The 18,911-nt window shown below is 36.4% G+C and overlaps 1 protein-coding gene across 1 annotated transcript in view; it reads right to left on the bottom strand.

Moving 5' to 3' along the window:
- The window catches only part of Kcnmb4 (potassium calcium-activated channel subfamily M regulatory beta subunit 4), a gene marked incomplete at its 5' end in the record, with an annotated part of 58,679 nt that extends 39,772 nt beyond the window's left edge, over positions 1–18,907 (bottom strand). The window contains one exon of the mRNA XM_010617508.3: positions 18,587–18,907. Coding sequence (XP_010615810.1) covers positions 18,587–18,907 — 321 coding nt within the window. The remainder of the gene's footprint in view (positions 1–18,586) is intronic.
- Between the last annotated feature and the right edge of the window lie 4 nt (positions 18,908–18,911).

The following is an 18,911-nucleotide window of genomic DNA, read 5'->3' as shown; positions in this document are numbered from 1 at the left end:
AAGGGTCCAGAGAGGATGTCTCAGGAAACTGAGAAAAAACGTGAAAAAAAAAAGATACTGTCTATTGTAATCTCTACCTGTTATAATATGGAAAATAGTGTACAAAGGGAATTTACAGCTCTTTGGAGAATTTTGGAAAAATAAGACAAATGTACATAGGAAAGTAGGGGAGTTTCATTTTTAAGGGAATGATTGTTAGCTTGAGGAAAATGTCAAAGAAATGAACAATACTTTTACATTGTTAAAATAAGAACTCACTATTATCTTACCAAAAAATTATGGCAGAATCATAATTAAAGAACAAAGAGAGAAAAAGTGGGATGGAATATGATAGTGTAAGAATGCAAAATCCACCAGGAATGATGGTGCACTCCTGTAACCCTATTATTCAGGAGGCTGAGGCAAGAAGTTCACTGTGAGTTTGAGGGCAGCATGAACTACAAATGCTGAACTATACAGCAAAGAAAAAAGCCCCCCTCAAAACAAAAACTTTACATTCTGTCATGACAGCCTCAACAGTATCTATAATGTAAATGTAAAAGGGAACCTACAATTTGGAAACATGAAGGGAAATATTAGGGGAAAATAACTAAAATAGGCAAAAGCAGTTCTGTCTGGGGGAACTTGTGGCTAAGACATGTCCTGTGCTTGCTCCAGTACTATTTGATTTTTTTAAAACTATGTTCATTACAACAGTGAATATTTATCAAAAGCTTACTATGTTTGAAGTAGTGCTCTAGGTGCTTTCTACAAGTTAATCTTCTTAACCCAAGAAGATGGATATTATTATAATCCCCATATTACCGATGAGATAACTGAGTCACAGAGAAGTACAGTAATATCTGAAGTCACACAGCTATTTTGACTACAAATTAATAAAAGAAAGCCCAATAGATATACAACATAAAAATGCAAGCAATTGCAAAGATTATGAAAGGAAGTGTCCCCCTCTGGCTGATCCTCATCCCCAGACAGTTGAGTTTAGTAGTCATATGTAGGTATTCCCAGCAGTTTCTATGCTATATTTTAACAGGTAGGTGAGTACACTATTTGTAGCTTGCTTTTTTTCTTACATCTGTTAATATATCTTGCTGATCTTGTATCTGTACCTGAGATCCATTTCATTAATTTTTTGAATTCCACTGGATAGTTGTTCCACAATTTATCACTCCTGTAATGAAAAATGTTAATTTTGTTTCCAATCTTTTGCAATTATAAACACAAGAGTAACAAACCCTTTCACAAGCACCTATACGCACCTGTGTGAGAATAGGAAGAATAAGAGAATGTACGTGTTCAATTACGTGACCCAAAGACTGTTTTTTTTGTTGTCCTCCCACTGGTGGTTTACCAGAGCACCTTTCCTATCTCTTAAAATAATCAGTTACAATTAAACTTTCTAATAGTTGAACATGGAGCTTCTTCTTTTCATTTACACTTTTAAATCTGGCTTTCTTTTCTGTGAGCTGACCATCCACGATCTCTTCCATCTTGGGAATTTTCTCATTGATGCTTAAGAGTCTACTAGTAGTAGACATAACCCTTGTCACAAAATACCAATTTCCTCTATTAATTTGTCTGTCTTGACGTGACATCTGGTATGTTTGCTGAATTTCTTAGACAGTGACATGTAATTTTTATGAAACAAATATATGACAATACGATTAAGACCCACTTCGATAACAGACCCATTATTGTAATTCCTAAAACAAGGCCACCTCTATTGCAACACCCCAAACAAGGATGAGATGCATGACTTTGGAAAAAATTATATACATAAGCAGAAATGAAACTTAAAACCTCTGTCCTGAGTGAGGCAGGATAGAAGAAATAAACGCAGATAGAAAAGAGACAAGAAAAATCATAATTTTAAAAAATTATATTTAAGAAAATCTACAGCATTAGGATACAAAAGTTACTCAAGCCTTTTTTTTTTCCTTCCTTCCAGGAAACTTACTCCATAATAAGACAAGGTAAGTCTGTAAATTATCTCTGGGCCCAGGGATTTACCTGTAAATTGTTTTCACTTTATTTAGGATGTTAAGTAAATACTCTTGAGAAAAACTATCTGATAACTTTTATCTGTGTATATTATCACAAATTTTTGTTTCAATAGAATCCTAATGCTGTAAGAATTTGGAAGTTTCCCTTCATTTTGTATTGTGTTAGTTACTTCTCTCATTGCTGAGAAAAAAAATTCCTGACACCTAAAGTTGGGGGGGTGTATTTAGCTCACAGTTTGTAGAGGTTTCAGTCCAGAGTCAGCTGGCTCCAAGGCAGGGTAGCATAAGGCCAACAATTCGCAGGGTTGGAAGCAGCAAAAACAAGGGACCTTAAGGGTATCTTTCTGTCCCTTTTATCTTCTTCAGAATACTTGGGGAGGGTAGCACTCACACCCTTAGCCCTACTGCTCTGGAGCCTAGCCCCACAACAAATCATTCACACACTCCAAACTCAGCCACCTCTAAAAAAGCATGAGGCTTGGCGGGAGGGGGGCAACTAAACACAAGCCATAACATGTATTCTCTGGCAAGGTTTAAAGCAGAATTAAAGTTATCTGTTTTCATAGTTACAATTCTAGAAAGATTTATAGGTATAGTTGATAACTCTATTTCCTTGATGATAAGCAAGTCATGTTTTAGAAATCTCTGTTAGATTACTTCATTTTGGAAGTTTATACTATTTCAGAGAATCACCAACTCATCCTATGGCTTTCAAGTTTACCAGCATAAAATTGATCAGAGTACTTATTTGAAATTACCTTTCACTGCATTTGTGGCTATTTCATGTTGTTACTGATTCTGTTTTTACATAACACTCCCTTGGTAACTAAACTTGCTGAAGATGCGAATTTATCTTCTTCAAAACATTTTAATGCCATAAATTTGTGATGTTAATTTTACTGTCCAACTGCTCTGCAAAATCAAATATTAGCTGAAAAGCAAGAAGAGCAAGGTGTCTGACATTAACCAGAAGAAAACATTCAGTACACCACATGCACATGGAAAATAAAGCCGGATGAAAGGAAGCTCAAGAAATGGAAGAGGCAATTTTCCCTCAAATCTAAGCAGTAAATGCACCTGCCACACTCTGTGGGCACCCTCCCAAAAGGGCACCAGAAAAAAGGTTCAACCCAACAGGGGCTTTGTTCACATTCACTGTATTCCCAGCACTCAGAATATGCTTGCCACATGGCAGGTACTCAGCAAACATTTGTTGAATTAGTAATGATCTGTACTGTAGATATTTTCCACCAGCTATAAAGACTAAGGAATGGAGAAAGTCAGAACACTGAGGGCCCAAAAAGTATATTATTGCCTCAATATTACCAATACAATTTGTGACAAAGTTTGTGAACTCTTTTCTCATCTGTGAAGTTCTCCCTGCTGGATACCTTGAAAACTACACTGCAAATGCCAAGACATATTCATTGCTTAGACTGTGAAGAAGATGACTACCAAGAAGTTAACTGATTGACCTTCAAAGACACACCTATTAAGAGGCACCTGGAGCCGGGTGTGGTGGCGAACACCTGTAAACCCAGTACTCCAGAGGCTGAGGCAGGAGGATCGCTGTGAGCCAGCCTATACTACATAGTGAGTTCCAAGTCAGCCTCAAGTACATAGTAAAACCCTGTCTCAACCCCTCCGCCAAAAAAAGAGGCACCTGGATTCAGACTTACCAGGCAGCTTCTCTGATGCCTGCTATGTACCCAACTGTGCCCTGGACTCTGGTAGTGAAATCTTAGATGGTCCTCAAAATGGGGACTGTGGAAAAGGCATTTCTGGACCTTTATTGTGATGGCTTTAAAATAGGTGAAATGGGTATGTAAGTACATGGACCAGGTGAGGTGGATATATATGTACAACACACTCGGTATTTCTGAGCAGGTAGCTAGCTGGCTGCACCTACAACATATTGATCTTGTCACTTATATTATTTCGTCTTTGTGTTTCATGGAGCATTTATTTTGAAGTAATGTTTTAGGGTTTCTATCATTAGAAAATTAAGCCATCTGTATTAGAGAAAGAAAATTTAGAAGGTGATCAAAAATAAAATTAGTGATGTGCTTTCATTTGGCCATCCATCTTTCTTACATATTATTTTTTATATAAAAATTTTAAATTTACATGAACAAAGTCAAATCTCATACTCTGCAGTTTTCAACTGAAGGTATATCACTGTTATTTACACAGCAATAATGAGTATCTACAGCCAAAAAAGGACATGGTAAAATTAATGATGGAAGTATTATATATAATGAAAGTTATTACAACAAAGAAAATTAGCAATGTATTTATACACATAAACTCAAACACTTTTTTCAAACGTGGAATCATACAACTACAGATAGCTAAGTTAGCTAGAAAATATTATAAGACAGTTGGGCAGGGCTGGGCCCTCAACACAGAAAACAACTGAGGCACATTTGTTGAAGATTAAAATTAAAAGAAACTACTACACCTATATACATTCCCTGGGGATGAATGGCAGTGATTAATATCCTAAAATACACATCAAGCTCCTTACTAGCCCATTCCTTCCAGGAAATCCATTTCCCCATTTGATCTCCATTTAATCAATATTACCTGGGCTTCTATACTTGTAATCTTATGGGATGATTATGGTTTCCCAGCTCATGTCTACCTTGTGATTTTCCATTGGATCTTATAGTTTTGTCCCACTTTGTACCTGCCTCAACTCGTGGCTTTGCCCCATAATACACCTTTAAGAAGAGGGGTGGCAGGAACCCACTTTCTGGTCCCCCTTCTGTCTCTCAGATATAAGCTCTCAATAAATCCTTCCTACTGTTAACCTCCATTATTCCTAGAATTCATTTTCTCTGATTTTAGAGAACATGAACTCAGCATTTCTGATATCTAGCAGGTTAAGTTAGGAGTTTCCGTTTTTGGATTTTGTTTATTTGGATTACTTGGTACCCAATATCAATACTGTTTTGTAATCTTTTTTTTTTTTTTTTGGTTAACAGCATAACATAAACATACTTTTATAACAAAATATCTACATATGATCTTAGCCAAAAGGCCAAGAAGTGATATATGTGTATCTAATATTAGATATACATTCATAGAAGACATGTTTTTTATAAAAGTATATTATTAGTCATCTAGGTTGTTTCAGACATTTTACGAGTTTGTATGATACTACAAGTACTTTCTTTATAGCCCTATCTTTCAACAGCTCCATAGTTTTTTCCCTTGTGATGCATCATCAGATGTAGTATGACTGGGTTATAATGTATGCTTAGCACACTGGTAAGAAAAATGACCCCACTTAAATTTATGTCCACCTGGAACCTCAGAATGTGATTTTATTTGAAAATAGTGTTCTTACACTTATAATTAATTACTTGAACCCACAGTGGATTGAGAGGGGGGCCTAAATCCAGAAACTAGTGTATTCATAAGTCAGAAGAGGAAGAAACACAGAGAGAAGAGAGGACCATGTGAAGACAGAGGCAGAAACTGGATTGATGCAACTGCATGCCAACAAATGCCAATGACCATAGCTAGGAAGAAGCAGAGACTATTTTTTAGTCTTCAGGGACACATGGACCAGCTGATACTTTGAGTGTAGAAGTCTGGCCTCTAGAACTATGAGAATAAATTTCTGTTGCTTTAAGACATGCAGTTTATAGTACTTTGTCATGACAGCCTGAGGAAAGTAACCTATTGTCTTTTTCAGGACTTTGATATACATTTTTCAATCACGTCCTGGTAATATGCTACCACCAACAGAGCACAAAACTTCTATGCCTTTATATTTTTATCCATGTAATTAATGTTAGCCAACTTGATGGGCAGGAATGCTCTCATTTTATTGGTTATTTGCCTTCCTCCTTCCTTCCCTCTTTCTCCTCTCTTACCCAGGGCTATACTCAAGCTAAACATGCACTTTATTGCTGAGCTATACCCCTACACCCTGATTAATAAGTCTTCCTCCCCAGCTTTTAGGTTTTTTGGGGGGTGCACTGGGGATGGGACTCAGGACCTTGGCGCTTGCAAGGCAGGCGAGGTGCCACTGAGCTAAATCCCTGGACCCCCAGCTTTGAGTTTTATATAATAAATAAAATTGTATATATTTAAGATGTAGAGCATGGTTTGATATAGATATATGGTGGAATGATTACCATAATCAAGATAATTAACATACCTTGCACCTCAGTTATGATGTGATTAAACTTTGTACATTATCTGTGTACATTAGTGAGGGTACACAAAATTTTCATGTCTGGCTACCTGTAATTCTTCACTGAATTGCTTCTGCATACTCTTGCCTTGTTCTGTACTAGAGATGGTTTTTTTGCTGCTAAGAGCTCTTCAATTGTTGACTTTTGAGTCATTTCCCTACCAAAAATGTCATTTTTCTTTCAACTTTATAAGAGCTAAGTTTTCCCTTATTATGGTATTAAATAAACTGGCATATTCTTTTATGATTTCTGTCCTTGGCGTCATGTTTAGAAAAACTTTGCCCATCCCCTAAATATAGCTAAATATTTACTTATATTTTATTTATATTTTAATAATTTATTTTTGTACTTACAAATATTCATCCCATAAAACTGTAATTTTAATTAAGTAAATTTTTACTTTGCTTTTCCAAATATATTTGAAAATTAATACTTTCCAAATACTTTAGAAAATTCATAATGAAAAATATGTATTTTCAAGACAGATTAGTCTTAACATATTTTACTGAATAAGACATCTCATTACAAGTTATTTGAAATGCCAAAATCTGTACAGCAAATCTTATTATTTTGGAGGGTCTAACAGCTTTACTGAAATATAATGCACATAGCATTCAATTCACCAATTTAATGACATTTAATAGATTCACAGAGATAATCATTACAATTTTAGAAAACCTTCACACCGAAAGATATCCTATATACCCTTTAGCTATCGTATCTAATTATCCTATGCCTTCCAGTTCTAAGAAACTATTAATCTACTTTCAGTCTCTATAGATTTCCATTTTCTAGACATTTTAGGTAAATAGAATTATGTAATATGTAGTCTTTTTTGTTTGCATCCTCAGTATATTTTTAGGGTTCACTCATGTTGTATAGTTAACACTTCATTCATCTTTATAAGGTGAGTAATTTTCTATTGTATAAATATAGCACATTTAATTCACTCATTCATCAGCTAATGCATGCTTGGATTATTATCATACTTTGGTTATTATGAAACCTTTCTTCATGAAGAGTCACAAGTTTTTATGTGGACACAAGTTTTCATTTCTCTCGGGCATGCAACTAGGAATGGAGCTGCTGGGTCATGTTTTATTTTCACCTTTTTTGAGGAATTGCCAAACTGTTTTCCAAAGTGCCTGTATCTTCAACATTCTTACCAGCGAAGTGTAAGGGTTGCAATTTAGCCACACTCCCAACAATACTTGTTCTTGTCTTCATTAAATAACCATTCCAGTGAGTCTGAAGTGGTATCTCATTGTAGTTTAGATTTGTACTTCCCTGATGACTAAGAATTTTGAACACATTTTCATATGCCTTTTGGCCATTTCTATACCTTAAGAAAAATATGAACGCATTTTCAACTGGGCTATACACACCTGTTCTTGTTGAACTGTAAAAGTTCCAAGATTTATAAGTATTGTATTCTGTGGTTGTCTTTTTCACTCTCTTGATGGTATCTTTTGAAGAACAAATGATTTTAAGTTTACTTATGCCCAATTTATCTATTTGTCCTTGGCTGTTTATGCTTTTGGTGTCATCTTTAAGAAATTATGCTTAAGCCAATGTCATAAATAATTATGCCTATATTTTCTTCTAAGAGCTTTAAGTTTTAGCAGTTACATTTAGGCCTATGATTAACTTTTGGTTAATTTTTGTATATAGTATAAGATCAGATCCATTCATTTGCATGCAGATATCAATGGTTGGAGACAATTTTTTCCTTGTTGAATGCTCTTGATGCTTTTGTCTTGAATGAATTGCCCATAGATGTGTAAATTTATTCTAGACTCTCAATTCTATTCCATACATTGCTATGTCCATCCTTATGCCAGGCCCATACTTTTGATTACTGTAGCTTTTTTGCAAGCAATGAAACAAGGAAACGTGAGTCTTCTCACTATATTTTTTCAAGATTGCATTTTGGCTCTTCTGGGTCTCCTGCATTTCCATGTGAATTTTAGGACCAGCTCATCAATTTATGCAGAAAAAAAATCCATCAGGATTTTTTAAGCTGAACCTGTAAATCAATTTAAGGAATACTACTATCTTACTAAAACAAATAAAGGATGTCTTCCATCTAAGTTTTTAGTTTCTTTTAATGATGTTTTGTAGTTTTCAAGGTATAAGTCTTACACTTTTACTAAATTTGTGAAATTTATTCTCAGGTATTTTATTATTTTGATACTACTGTGAATAAAAATATGTTAATTTTACTTTTGGACTGTTGCTAATGAATGAAAATATATTTTGTATACTGACCTCATATTCTGCATACCTGCTGAATTTATTTATTAGCTCTAGTGCTCCCCTCCCCACTTTGGAGTCACCAACAGAAGAATAGGTGATTTTTAAATATAAATTGTTATTTCTTCTTTTCTAATCTGATTGCCTAATTGCTCTGGCTGAATCCTTCACTGCCTTGTTGAGCAGTCAGAATGAGTGGATATCTTTCTTTTTCCTGATGGGAAGGGAAAGGTTTCCAATGTTGCACTGTTAATCACATTAGCTGTGAGTTTTGCACAGTTACCCTTTAACAAGTGGAGAAAGTCTCTTCTATTCCTTTTTTTTTTTAGAAAAATCATAATTGTTATATTCTGTCAAATTTTTTCTTCATACACTGAGTGATCTACTATCCTTACAATACTAATAAGTTCTATTACATTCATTGATTCAGCATATTGAACTAATTTTGCATTCTTATAATAAATCCCACTAGTTCATGATGTATAATCACAATCTGCTTAAAAAAAACTGGACAATACTTCCCAACTCATTTTATTACAATGATGACAAAATCAAATAAAAACATCATAAGAAATCTATATATGCCCTAATAATTCTTATGAATATGAATACAAAAAATGTTCAGCAAAATATTAATAAATCAAATCCAGGAGCCTACAAAAAAGACTGTATACCATAACCAAACTGAAGGAATGAGGAATGAGTGCTGATGTATATGGGATTTACTTGAGGTTGATGAAAATAATCTGGAATTAGTGTTGATAGTTAAAAAAACCTGTGGCTGGGAATGGTGGCGCACGCCTGTAATCCCAGCACTTGGGAGGCTGAGGCAGGAGGATCGCTGTGAGTTCAAGACCAGCCTGGGCTACATGGAGAGTTCCAGGTCAGTCTCAACTACATAGTGAGACCCTGTCTCAAAAAACAACAACAACAAAAAAAAACCCCAAAACAACAAAAAAACCTATGAATTACTTAAAACTGTATATATTAAGTGGACAAATACTGTATCAGTCATATCAGTCATATCTCAATTTTATTTATTTATTTTTTGTGCCAGGGATAGAACTCAGGTCTTTGCGCTTGCAAGGCAGGCAGCAGAACCACTGAGCTAAATCCCCAGCCCCTAATAAAGAAGATGTGTGTGTGTGTGTGTGTGTGTGTGTGTGCATGTGTGTACCTGGGATCAAACTCAGGACCTCGCACTTGCGAAGCAGGCAGTGGAACCACTGAGCTAAATCCCTGGCCTGTATCTCAATTTCTTTTTCAAAATTAATTTTATTGGTACAGTTTGGACAAACGTAACAATCACATTCATCATAGAGAATCTGTACCTGTATATATCTCTTTTTCTCCTTCTCCTCCCTTCTCTTCAATCCTTCTTCACCTTTTTCTTTATAAAACTTTGTTCCTCTTATCTTCCTTTTCATTTTTTTATCCCTATTCCTTTTCTCCCTCCTCCCCCTTCCCATTTGAACATTTTCTTCCTACTTTCTAATATATATCCTCCATTTAGTCCTTATTTACCCTTGGGCTTTCTCAGAAAAGAAAAACAACGTGATATTTAAACATGTGTCTGATTTATTTCACTTAAAATTATGTTTTCATAGGTGCATCCATTTACCTAAAAGTCTTTCAAGTTTATCCTTCTTTATGGCAGAGTAGTACTTCACTGCATACAAAACATATTTTCTTTATCCATTCATCCATTGATAGGCACATGACTTTCAAGACATAGCTACTACACATTGTGCTGCTATAAATATGGGTGTCCATATATCCCTGCAGTATGATGCTTTTAACTCTTTCATTAGGATACCTAGAATGGGAATAGCTGAGTCAAGTGCAACCTCTAGTTTTTTTTTATTTTTAAAGAATCTCCATACTGATCTCCATAGTAGTTACAGCAATTTACACTCCCACAGTGGAGAAGGGTTCCCTCTTCTCCACAGCCTCACCAGCATGTTTATTGGCTGATTTCTTGATGATAGCCTCCACTACTGTCTCTTTTCCTTCTTACTATCTAGAAGATAAACATAATACAAAACAGAAAAAACATGTTAAGGGCTGGTAGAGCAAAAGAGTGAGGACTCAGGTCTTTCATGACCTTCTGGATCACAATTCCAAGCCAGTCGTGATGGTACATGCCTGTAATTCTAGCACTCAAGAGGCTGAGGCATGAGGATCACTAGGAGTTTGAACCCAGCAGGGGTTACAGAGTGAATTCAAGGCCAGGCTGAACTACACAGTGAAACACTAACTCAAACAATCAAACAAAAAAGTATTAGAATAAAATTGTAGAAACAAAAAACTCTGGAACAGCAAAAGGTTTGGGGGGAATAATGCTAAAGTTTGTCACCATTTTTTACCTTTAAAATACAAAAAAAAAAAGGTAATTAAAGTAGAATTCAGAATTTAGGTCTTACTACATACTATTACTATTTGGTTTTCAATTCTTTAGAAAGATTTATTACAAATGAAATTGTTCTGACAAAAATTTATATGTATGTTGGAGATGGAGCTCAGTGGCATCACAACTGCCTGGCAAGTGCAAGGTCCTACGTTCAGTTACTGATACCAAAATTTTTACACACACGTTTGTTACAAAGGAAAGAATGGATTAAACTTCTAGTATCTAGAATTGAGTTTTCTCCAGTGAAATACACCACCAGCGTATGCTGCTATAATTAGATGTGAATAGGGTAAGATTTCAAAGTCCATTTAGCCTACTGCATCAATTAGATAAAGGATATGGAAGAAGCAAGTCTAGCTATTTCTTTTCATGTGGTTCAGCATGCAAAGCACCTTCTAACTGACCTAATCTGCTAGATTCTGTTACTCAGAAAAGTAAAGTGAATTTGTTTACTTTATTTACAAAAATAATTTAATAAAGATAATGATTTGCAATCAACACTGGTTATTTTGAAAGAATAAAGGAGGATATTTCTTCAATTCAGAAGTAAAAAAATTTTTACACATTGATTTATGTGTCCTAGAGAATATGTAAGGCACAGCATGAGAAATGGTTAGAAACATATACAGTATTAAAAACCATTCTATTCAGTATTTTACAATGAACAATTATGGTAATTATAATACAAATGTACTGTTGATTTAGGAACTCAACTGATTATGAAATTCTGTTAAAGACTGAAAGAAAATTTAAGTAGGGAAAGTGGGAAGGGTAGGGGAAAGGGAATAAGGGAAAAGAAAAAATATGAGAAAAAAATGAAAGAAAATTTAAGCTCAGGGGAGATAAAACTTGACATTTTCATTCATAAATGAATGTCAAAAACACTTTATTATAAATAAACAAAATGTCCCAAGAACTTGTAATTCTCAGTCAAGTTTGTGATAAAGTAAATGCATTTTTCTCAAATTGTTGCTAAGATATATTGCAACACTACAAATCTCTCTGGATTTTTAGTTTCTCATTAGTTTTTTGAAATATAATCTTTAGGGACCTTAAAAATATAATTGAGATCTTCACAAATGACATTCATTTAACACAGGTTAGGTTAGATCACGATAAGTAATCTCAAATATATAGATTCTAGCATCCTGCAGATTAGAATGTTTCTAAAGAGATATAATACAGATGGACAATTAATATATTCTGACCAAATCTTTGAGCACCTATTCCTATCAGTCACATACTCAAAAATCATTGGCTTCTGTATTAGTTTTACTGCTATAACATAAACTTAGTGGCTTAAAACAAAACAGATTATCACAATTCATGAGGTCGGAAGTCCACAAGGGGTCTCATTGGGCTAAAAATCAAGACTCCAGCTGGGCCATAATTCCTTTCTGGAGGCACTTGATTTGTATCCCTTTGGAAAAACAAATTGCTTGTATTCCTTGGGTCATGCCCCTCTTCATTATTCCAAGCTACTAGCAATAGCTGGTTGAGTTTTTCTCAAATTGCATTACTCTACTTATGCTTCTTGCACACTGAATGATTCTTGTGATTACGCTGGGCTTTACATGCATAATTCAGGGTAATCTCCTATTTTAACATTAACTGATTTGCAACCTTAACTCCATCTATAACCTTAATTCCCCTTTGCTATGTAACAAAATATTCATAGATTTTAAGAATTATAATGTGCACATCTTTTGAGAAAGGGTGCATTATTCTCCCTACCATGATTTCCCACTGTCCACCAAAACCATGCTGGCTGTGAAGGACCTATGATCTACTGGCACTCCTTTGCCCTGTATCTACAACCTTTCCTCCAAAACTTCCTCCTACATCTCTTGTGTCTTGTGCTGAAGGCCTGCCAATGTATTTGCTGATCTCCCAATATACCCCAAACTCTGATTGCTCAGAGTTTTGGTTGTGGCACTTATTTTACCTTAATATCCTTTCTCTTCATCCCCCATCCCTTTCCTTATGACCAAAAAGAAAAGCTTTTTTCTTAAATACTCATGGCAAATGTCTCTTTCTCCACGAAGCTCTCCCTCTGAATGTTCATATGACATCACTGGTACTTCCCTGTAGAATTTGGCCTTTTGCTGTGCTTGACAGTTATCTATATTCTTACAGTCTCTGGTAGATAATCATGAAGGCAGAGAATCATGAATTCATCCTCATTTGCATGTCTGACAGGCATATGTGTAACTCAGTCGACTTTTTCTAGTTTTCCCCTCTGGTAAAAGACCCTCTTTTCACACAGCTGTGCTTGTCTTGAAGCCATCTTTGACTTCTCTTTCCCAAATTTCTCATCCATCAGTGAATTTTCTTTCTTTTTTCTTTTTTGGTGCTGGGGATTGAACTCAGGACCCTGCAGTTGGGAGGCAGGAGGCAGAACCACTGAGCTAAATCCCTGGCCCCCATCTGTAAATTTTACCAAGCTGCCCTCCCATCAGTGATCGAAGCCTCCTCAACCTTCCACCTATTCTTCTGGACTCTGTTTCCAATCTTGCCTCTGCACCTCACTCTGCACAAGTGAGCAGCTGAGCATGGGCACACAGGCATACACATGTGCACATACGTGTGTACACACACACACACATACACACACACACACACAAACACACACACACACTGTATTTTCAACTCAGCAGCCAGTGGAATCATTTACAATTTTTAAAGTCTAAATCTGATTAAATCTCAACCCTTCTCAATGTTGGGTGTTTACCATCACACTTAGAATAAAGTCTAATGTCTTTAGGGCCCTACCCTCATCTCCCACTCTTCTATGCCTTGCTCATTGTGGCCCAATCTCACTGTGGTTCTCACTGCTTCTCCTTCAGACTTGGCACTCACTTGTATCATGGCCTGTGGACGTGATGTTTGCTCAGCTTGTGGAACCATCCTTCTCCAGAGAGCCAACTGTTCACTATTTCATGCTCTTGCAACCTCTACATATCCCTCACCTTCTTTGGGTCACTATGCAAATGTCACTGTATCAGGCCCACATTCTCTGAGCATCCTTTCTGAAAGAGCATCCTTTGCTTCTCCCACCACTAACTCTACCCTCACTCTGCCTGAATTTTCTTTACCCACATACTATCACATGACATTGTATTATAAATTTATTAACTGTTATCCTCCATTAAAATGTAAGCTCTATGAGCAGAAGGTCTCTGTTTTGATATCTTCTCTAGTCTCAGAACGAAGAAGCACCAGAGCATACAGTAAGAATTTACTAAATATTTGTCAATCACTATGGAAATCAGTAGATCTAAAAAATTAAAAATTCCATTTGACCCAGCTATATCTTTTCTGTGTATCTTCCAGCAAGAGTGAAAATCGCCATGTTAAAGTGATACATATATCCCCATGTTTATAGTAGAGCAATTCATAACAGATAAATTACAGAAGCAGCACATATACCCATCAGCTGATGAAGACATAAATGGAGTACTACTTGGCCATAAATAATAAAAATTTGAGTCATTTGGAAAATGACTAGAATGTGGATAGATCTTGAGACCATAAGGCTAGTGAAACGAGTCAGACTGAGAAGGTTAAATACTGCACGGTTTCTCTAATGAGAAACCCAATATATAAATAATTTAAAGTGCAAAATGAGAAATGGTAAGGAATAGGGAGGGAGACTTTGTGGAGATGGGAAGATAATAAGGGGAAGAGAAGGGAGGAGTCCCCAGGGGAAAGGAGGGGGAGTAAAAATGATCATGATGTGAAATATGTATTACCAATTCCCTAAGAAGAATATGTTATGTTACAAACACACACTCCTAAAAAAGTGATGTGTAATAAAGAAAAAAAAATTGTCAAATGAACAAACATGTCCTTCAGCTTCATGCTCAGTCCTTTTTATCATTATTATTATTATTTTTTTTAATTTATCCCTCGATCTCATGCTGATCCTTCTGCCTTGGCCTCTAGAGTGCAGATATTACAGGCGTGCACTACCACTCAGTATTTTGATCATCATGGATCCTCAAAAAGCACTTGCTCAACTGAATATTATATACATTTCTAAATACTATTTAATATAATCACTGAGGAAATATAAGGCAAGTTACTTCTTCATGGAGATATAACTACTACATACAAGTTGTCACAACTTGGCCTTTTATTTCATATTTCTGATATGATGTACTTCCCAGAATAACAAAATATTTTTATTGAAAATTTTATTTCAAAAAAGGAGCTCAGAAGTTACCCCAGTAGGCCATGCTTTCTACACAATGTGCAGGGGCAGGGGTGTACCACTGTAAACCTGAAGAATACCAAGAATAGCAAGAAAGTGACTGTAAGTCACAATGTCTCAAAGTAAGACATCCAGCTGTAGGGAATGTACTTAATGCCTAAAGCTTTCTCCAGTCCTATGTAAAGTCTTCTCTTCAATGTATTTCTTTCACTTTTAGAATTCTGGTTTCTTAGAAATATCCTTATCCTTTAATTCCTAGGTGTTTATTATTGCAGGAAGAAAAAAAACACAAACATTAAATATATAATTTTTAATTATCTACTCTCTCTTGTCCCACCTACTAGAGAGTGGTTTTAAAAATTCATCCTTCCTGTTGCATCTAATGCATAAGCAAATATCTGGAAATGTGCACCTTCATTTCATTTAAATCAACCAATGTTAAATAATCATTTTCATACTAATTTTAAATAATTCTCTTCCTTTAGAATTTCCTTCAAGTCTTTTTTTATACCCACCTCCTATACTGAGTAGCATGAACAACTTTTAACCTGAAAACACAAAAATTAGCAACAGTTAACCCTTTTGGGTTTTAATGATTTTTTTTTCTTTGCACAGTAGATGAGGATATTTTTCTAGACAATGCTTTTCATCTCTTTCCTACATAGCGGAATCATTTGCCAAACTCTGAAAAACAAAAACTCACCAATACACAGGAGCTGTCCAGGACCAAATCAAAATCTCTCAGGGTTGGACCCAAGCATAGAATGTCCTTCTAATGTTCCCAGGTAATTCCACTGTGCACCCGTGGCTATGAACCCAAGCTCTTAACGCATGCAACTGTGAGTCACAGGGAGGCAATGTAATGATGGGAACGGTAGCTGAACCCCAAGTTAATCCACACAGCAAATCATTTCTCCGGGTATAACCAGTTAAGTTGAATAGTACTACATGACTGGATATAGTTGCTGCTCCAGACAGTAAGGATTTGATGCAGAACATAAATAATAACCTGAATTGGACTTACAGACATTTTAAAGAAATTAGCAAAGATCAATATCTTCTTTTGTAGTCTATAGCTTAAGAAGGTATATATCTGTAATATTATTTCCCTTGCATACCTTTTACCGTAATTAATGCAGGAAGCTTAATGGGGAGAAAAAAACTGCTTGTTCTATTTTTCTGAGAAGTGATTGCCTAAGAGCATTCTTACAGTGGAGGGTTTTGAAAAAGAAGGTGGAAGGTGTTTAGAATACACAAAACAAAAGGAATTGGTAGGAAACGAGGCCTTCAACAAACAGATGAGTAAAATATGGCAAAGAAAAGATCCAGGTAGCCAAGATGTATTAGGGATGGATGATGGGCACTGTCTACTGCAAGGGCATTTACAAACAATCTGCTTATGTACTTGACTTTGCCATAATACTTTGGTTGCACTAAATTTTTCCATCACCAACTGTTTACAGAAATTCTAAAATTGAGCATTAAGTTGAACAAAAATAGAAAGCTGATGTTAAAAAACAAATTTATGTTCTATATATGCTACAATACATCATAAAGAGGATATTATGGATAAAGAGGCATCAATCTGAGGAAATTCCCAAAATTGTAGGAAATAGTATTTATCACTTTCTATAACACAAATACAATATTTTCTAGTTCTGTCATTTTCTGAGTATTTCACTTTATAAAATATGATTCTGTTCAGGTACTTCACCAAAAAAACTGTTGCCAACGGGCACTGGGAAAAAAAGCAGATTTGCAAGTGAGTAGGAAAGAAAGAATCTTAGTATTACATAAAGCATTGTGATTGCTTCCAACTAATTTAAAAATCATTGTCTTAATAAGGATTCCAATGTACTATTTCTGCCAGATCCTGCAACATTGCCTAGAAATTGTGAAGAAGTCTTCTTGTAGTAAATTCCAATTTCCCAATGTCATGATTAGACATTAACTATTTCCTGGTGTATGTATATTTATTAGTGACTGAGCCACTATCTTAAAATAATTAATGATGTTTCACCAACTGTAACAACTCCCCAGTGGTGAACAAATATAATTTTTCAATCATTATTATTATTTGGCACCTTGGTTTAATACTGAAAAAAAGTTTCTGTAACCCCGAGATTTATTTTAAATTCCTAAGCATCAAATAGATTTCAAACATTTGTGCTTGAGACATTATCATTTCCAGAGCAAGAGTATTATACTCTAAATTCTATATTCTAAATTCTTATTCCTACACTTAATGCCTTTGTATTATTTTCATAATGAAGGCAAATGCATATTCATTTATTAGCAGGTCTTTTCTAAGAAATCATAATTTTAAAAAAAATTAGTTATCCTCCCAAATTCAACAATTTACTATTTAGGAGACAAGATCATGAGTTTTACTGTAGATGGTAAGCTTGTATTAAGTATTTTAAAAATACTTATTAAAAAGTTTTAGAGTAATATAAATGTATCTTGTGACATTTAATAGAAAGTTTCCTTTCTTTTGCACTAACTTCCTGCTTGGTCTTCAAACATGGCCCTCACAAAGAGAAAAAGTTCCAGTAACTTTTAAAAACAAACACAAACACATCTTCACTTTGACAAGCAACACGGATGGTAGAAGAGAGGAAAGCAGCAAAGGCAATCCCTGCAGAAGCAGGTACTTTATAAAGCGCAATTAGTTCACAGACCCAGAACATTGCTTTTTATGAGTGTTTTTCTCCACTGGGAACAGTTTCCAGAGTCTCTCTGTGCTCTCCACTCCGTACATCTTAACCAGGGCGTGCGTGCGTGTGTGTGTGTGTGTGTGTGTGTGTGTGTGTGTTTCCCCCTTGCTTATGACACTGAAAGAACTCGTTTGGAAGGAACTATTTGGTATATTTCACTGAACACTTTTCATTTTCAGTAAGTTTTAACTGTTCTCCAACCGCCGAGAGAGCCTAGACAATCTACTAGGACACCTCTAGTCACCCCCTCCCCACATGGGCACCTGCAAATATTCGTATTTGATGACAGGTTGGTTGTCGATCTTGCAAAACTCATCTTTAGACCCCAAGTTAATTAAAAACGTCTGTTGAGAGCTAAAAGGCAAACACATACGCTCTTAGAACTTCGGAGAGTTGAGCGGCACCTGAATGTCCCACTGGCGGTCCTTCCAGCTGAATGAAGGCCACGTGAATCTCAGACCTGACTGACCCCGCGCGGAGGCAGTGGGATCTTCGCTACTCTGTAGCTTTAATCGAAGGAAAGTTAACTTTTCTCTGCCCCCTGCATTTCTCTAAACCACGGACCTGGGTCGGGCCTCAAAAGCTGAGAACAGACAAGCTAGGTGTGTGGAGAGTGGGAGGCTGTGAGCATCACCAGTCTCAGGGACAACCCGCCGAGGGCGGGTTCGCGCTCCGACCCCACCCGTTGGTGGGGTCTGAACCCGGTGCTGCCCCAGGACCCCGCAGCTCCTCGCGAGCGAGGCGACCTCCACGGGAGATCCGGGCGAGCGGGGCGTCCTTACCTTGGGGTTAGTGAGGAGCTGGTGCTCGTCGCTGTGCAGCAGCGCCCTGGAGTTGGACTCCGAGTTGTTCACGTAGACCTGCACACAGGGGTACTGCGAGGTGCCTCTGCAGTCGGCGCCACAGGTGAAGGTGCACTCGAACACCTCGCCGATCTGCTGCACCGACAGCACCGTGCAGTTGGCCGCCGTGGCTTGCAGATCCTGCAGCGCGGGACTGAGCCAGCAGAAGCCGAAGATGAAGAGCGACACGACGCCGGAGATGATGAGGAACAAGCCAAGCCGGATGCTCTTGTCCTCGGCTTCCGTGTACTCGTAAGCCACCCGG

Source organism: Fukomys damarensis, unplaced genomic scaffold, assembly GCF_012274545.1.
Source record: "Fukomys damarensis isolate Sample0158 unplaced genomic scaffold, DMR_v1.0_HiC HiC_scaffold_15, whole genome shotgun sequence".
Classification (NCBI taxonomy): Eukaryota; Metazoa; Chordata; class Mammalia; order Rodentia; family Bathyergidae; genus Fukomys; species Fukomys damarensis.
This window is presented reverse-complemented; position numbering and strand designations above follow the sequence as displayed.